The sequence below is a fragment of the Dichotomopilus funicola genome (assembly GCF_033296635.1).
Source record: "Dichotomopilus funicola strain CBS 141.50 unplaced genomic scaffold C8A04scaffold_58, whole genome shotgun sequence".
Taxonomy (NCBI): Eukaryota; Fungi; Ascomycota; class Sordariomycetes; order Sordariales; family Chaetomiaceae; genus Dichotomopilus; species Dichotomopilus funicola.
In genome coordinates, this window is record NW_026944079.1 from 1 (window position 1) to 3,395 (window position 3,395).

A 3,395-nucleotide genomic window follows, 5' to 3' on the forward strand; every position below is an offset into this window, starting at 1 on the left:
TAGAGTGGTGGAGAGTGTTCGGCTCGCTTATATGTTCGGCTCGCTTATAAGGTACGTTACATGGAACCAAACACAATGTCTAGCTAGACTATGCATTTGTTGCGCAACGTATGCTGTACCGCGTGGCAACCAATTGTCCGTTCCAGATTGCCTAGAACCCCAGAAGTCCCTTTAAACCCCGTACGACCTCGGCATGTCTCAACGAAAGTGACACAAGCATGGATGTGGTAAAGCCAGGAACAAACGTTCTCCAAACAACCGGCCCGTCCCGAGCTTGGCTGGCCATCCATCACTTCAAGCAACAGGTAGGCCTACTGTGTATTTTGATTGAGCCAGTACCTACCCAAGCTACCTAGACAACGGGAACGATTCGCCCCGGACCCCCTACCACCCTTGACAGTTCTCCACGTGTACTGTACACTCCCGACAAACACCATGTCACATCACACCATCCAACCCACACCAGTACCAGCAGCGTACCAGTCCCACGCTTCCGGAACCAGATCTGCGAAACCAACCGTTTCACCTACCTAGTTTGCTAGTGTACATACATACACCCAGCCCCCATCCGCCAACCGTCTGGTATCGGAGACAGAAACGCAAGATCATTCAGAGATCTCCTGACGTGATCCCAAAGCCCCCCCTTCCCAGGCAGGCCAGATCTGGATCCCCGGTCTGTGCTTCGGGGACTAGTTTCTTAAAACGGTGTTGAATAGGATCCCGAGAAAGGGGGAAGTCGGGGTACCGACCCCGGTGGTTCACCGAGCGAGCTTAACAAGATCGAGGGGGAATTGAGTCTGCCTTGTTTTTACTGGCCTGGTCCTCCCTTTCTTGCTTCAACTACACTTGTTAGCCCTCCAAAACGAGGCTCGACCCGGCCAAGATGAACAGAGTACATGCGGGCACACCAAAACACACCAATTTTCTTCGCTGACATGGATGCCTCTTACCCCCTCGCCCGTAACTCATCGGTGTCAAGTCTAATCAGGAAGTCGTGCTCGCTTTTGCCCGTGCTGAAAAAGAAACAAAAAGTTCGCCAATAACAATATGTACGTCGAATCCCACAGCAGCATAGCCCGGTACCGAGTAAAAAGGAGCGGTAAAGCGGGGCAGGACAAGGCTTTCCCTCCTCTCGGGAGCAATGAATCGGCCCGAGTTAGCCGAGTGCTCCCCGGACTTGCCTGGGTGCGCCGGGGCAAAAAGCTGTTGCAGCAGCAGCAGACGGGCAAAAGCAAGGCGAGCAAGCCGCTGCAGGCGTAAGGCAGGGTCCTTTGTATAGTGCCGTGCGGTCCGACATGTATCGGCCATGCTCGGTTACGGATTGGGGGGTGAATAAGGTAAGTGGGGTTTGTTCTCTCGTGTTGTCTTGTGAAAAGGGGAGGAGGGGGGAAGGGCTACGCAGGACTGGGATGCTGGGTGGTGCTTGTAGGCAATCAGGTAATGTGGAAGTGTCGACGAGCTTTGAAGGTGGGAATTTGTGGGATGTGACTGGGGCAGAAAGGTCTAGAGGGGCCTCCAAATCAGCTGACATGCACGACAAAAGGGACACCACGCCAAGCTGCTTCGAGGTAGCAAGTTCATAGAAAGATTTACTCAAATGGGTTACTGTACGTATAGACAGCTAGCTGTAAGTGAAGGGCCGTGTGATGAGTTCATCATGATCAAGAGCACATCATATTGAGAGGAAACAAATAAAAACGTAATAATATACTCGAGTCATCGAGCGATGCCAAACCTAACGAACCGTCATAGACCTAGACCGTCATATGAGCCTTAGAGGCAGCGTACTAGCCCGTCGAAAGGCATCCGCAATAAACGTAACAAGTGTAGGCATATAAAGCCTAGCCCAAAAAGTAAGAAACAAAAAGAAGGAAACAAGAAAAAGGAAAAAGGCACAAAGAAAGAAAAAGGAAAGTTAAAAGAACGCGCCAGCCCGTGGCTTCCCAAGTCCGATATTTTCCTTTCGCCCTCCAAGTCCGCTGCCTAGCCCAACCAGCCAAAATGTCTACCAACATACCCAAGAAACGCCGAAATCGTCTATACCTTGACCAAGGAAACGCCTCGACCAAACCCGGCCTTGGATACCACAACAGACCAGATCTACCTAAAGAGGTTTCGCACCCGAAATTTTGCTTGCACCCAGATACACACCAGCGAAGAAAAACGCCATTAACAGAGCGACGGCAACAGTGATGATGGCAATCGCTTCAGCCCGCCATCGCCTCCGCTCTCTCAGCACTTGCCGCTGTCGGTGCTCGGCCTGCTGCAGTCTCCTCTGGATCAACAACTCGCTGATGTCATTCCCCCGGCCGTCATGTCCGGAGGCACCGCCCAACAATCTTTCCTGCAGCCCGAGCCCGCGTAAGAGATTGTGTGCGGTGGATCTCGATTCGGAAGTGAACGGACGGCTGCCCACGGGCAAGGTCATATCTTCCCCGTCGAGGTCAAGATCGCTATCGGTTTCGACGCCGCCTAGGAGGTCAAGATTTAGCAAGTGATCTTCGTTGCTTCTAGGAGCGCATCTCCGCCCGGCTTGACAAGGGGCGGCGAGGTCACCACGACGAACCCCCGTGGCAGAAACGGGCGGGCGTGGCGCAACGAGTGAATTGAGCCAGTTCTGTTCCTTCGAGGGTAGCCGGTTGGCTAAGGCGAGGGCGTCCTTCATGGTCAAGGCGGTGGGCGAGGCGCCGGGGACGGCGGGCTTGATATCTCGCTGGTAACGGATGATGCGTGCCGGACTACCCACGGCGACGCTCATGGGTGGGACGTCGGTCTTCACAAGGGAGCAGGCACCAATGACGGCGCCATCGCCAATCGTAACACCGCCTCTGTATTAACCGTTAGCGTTGGGTCGAAAATAGTGACTTAAGAATGAAGATAGGGCTCAGAAGGTGACTTACAATATCGTGACGTTGGCTCCAATCCAAACATTGTCGCCGATGGTCACTGGCTGCCCGATGCTGTTCCTTTCAAGGCGTTCGTCGAGGCGGACTGGGTCTGCTTGCTAGTTAGATACTTTCTGGGAGATGGGTGTAGGTGGTTCGAGGACTGAAGGCATTTCGCATAGAAGGGGTGAAACGTACGGGTGACACCAATGATGCAGCAGTTTGCGCCAATGTTGCATCCTTCGCCAATGACAATGTCGGCCACAGGTGTGTCCATGATCATGCAGTTGCGGTTGATGAAGGTGGAACCGCCGACCTGCAAGCGGACGCCGTAGTCGATAAAAATAGGAGGCTTGACAAATGGTGTCTTAGCCTTGAGGGTGGGGTTGGCAAAGGTCTGGTCGTGGGTGACCGCCAGTGAACTGTCATTGGCGCGGTCACGGTTGGGGCGAACGATGCTGTGTGTTGTTAGTCTGACTAGGTAATGCCTTGGATCTGAACACTGAGGGA

The 3,395-nt window shown here is 53.5% G+C and overlaps 1 protein-coding gene across 1 annotated transcript in view; it reads right to left on the reverse strand.

Moving 5' to 3' along the window:
• Positions 1–2,104: 2,104 nt before the first annotated feature.
• Positions 2,105–3,395, reverse strand: part of C8A04DRAFT_30926 (trimeric LpxA-like protein) — a gene marked incomplete at both ends in the record, with an annotated part of 1,509 nt that continues 218 nt past the window's right edge. The window contains 3 exons of the mRNA XM_062781569.1: positions 2,105–2,828; positions 2,901–2,997; positions 3,084–3,343. Of these exons, the coding sequence (XP_062634799.1) occupies positions 2,105–2,828; positions 2,901–2,997; positions 3,084–3,343 (1,081 nt within the window). The remainder of the gene's footprint in view (positions 2,829–2,900; positions 2,998–3,083; positions 3,344–3,395) is intronic.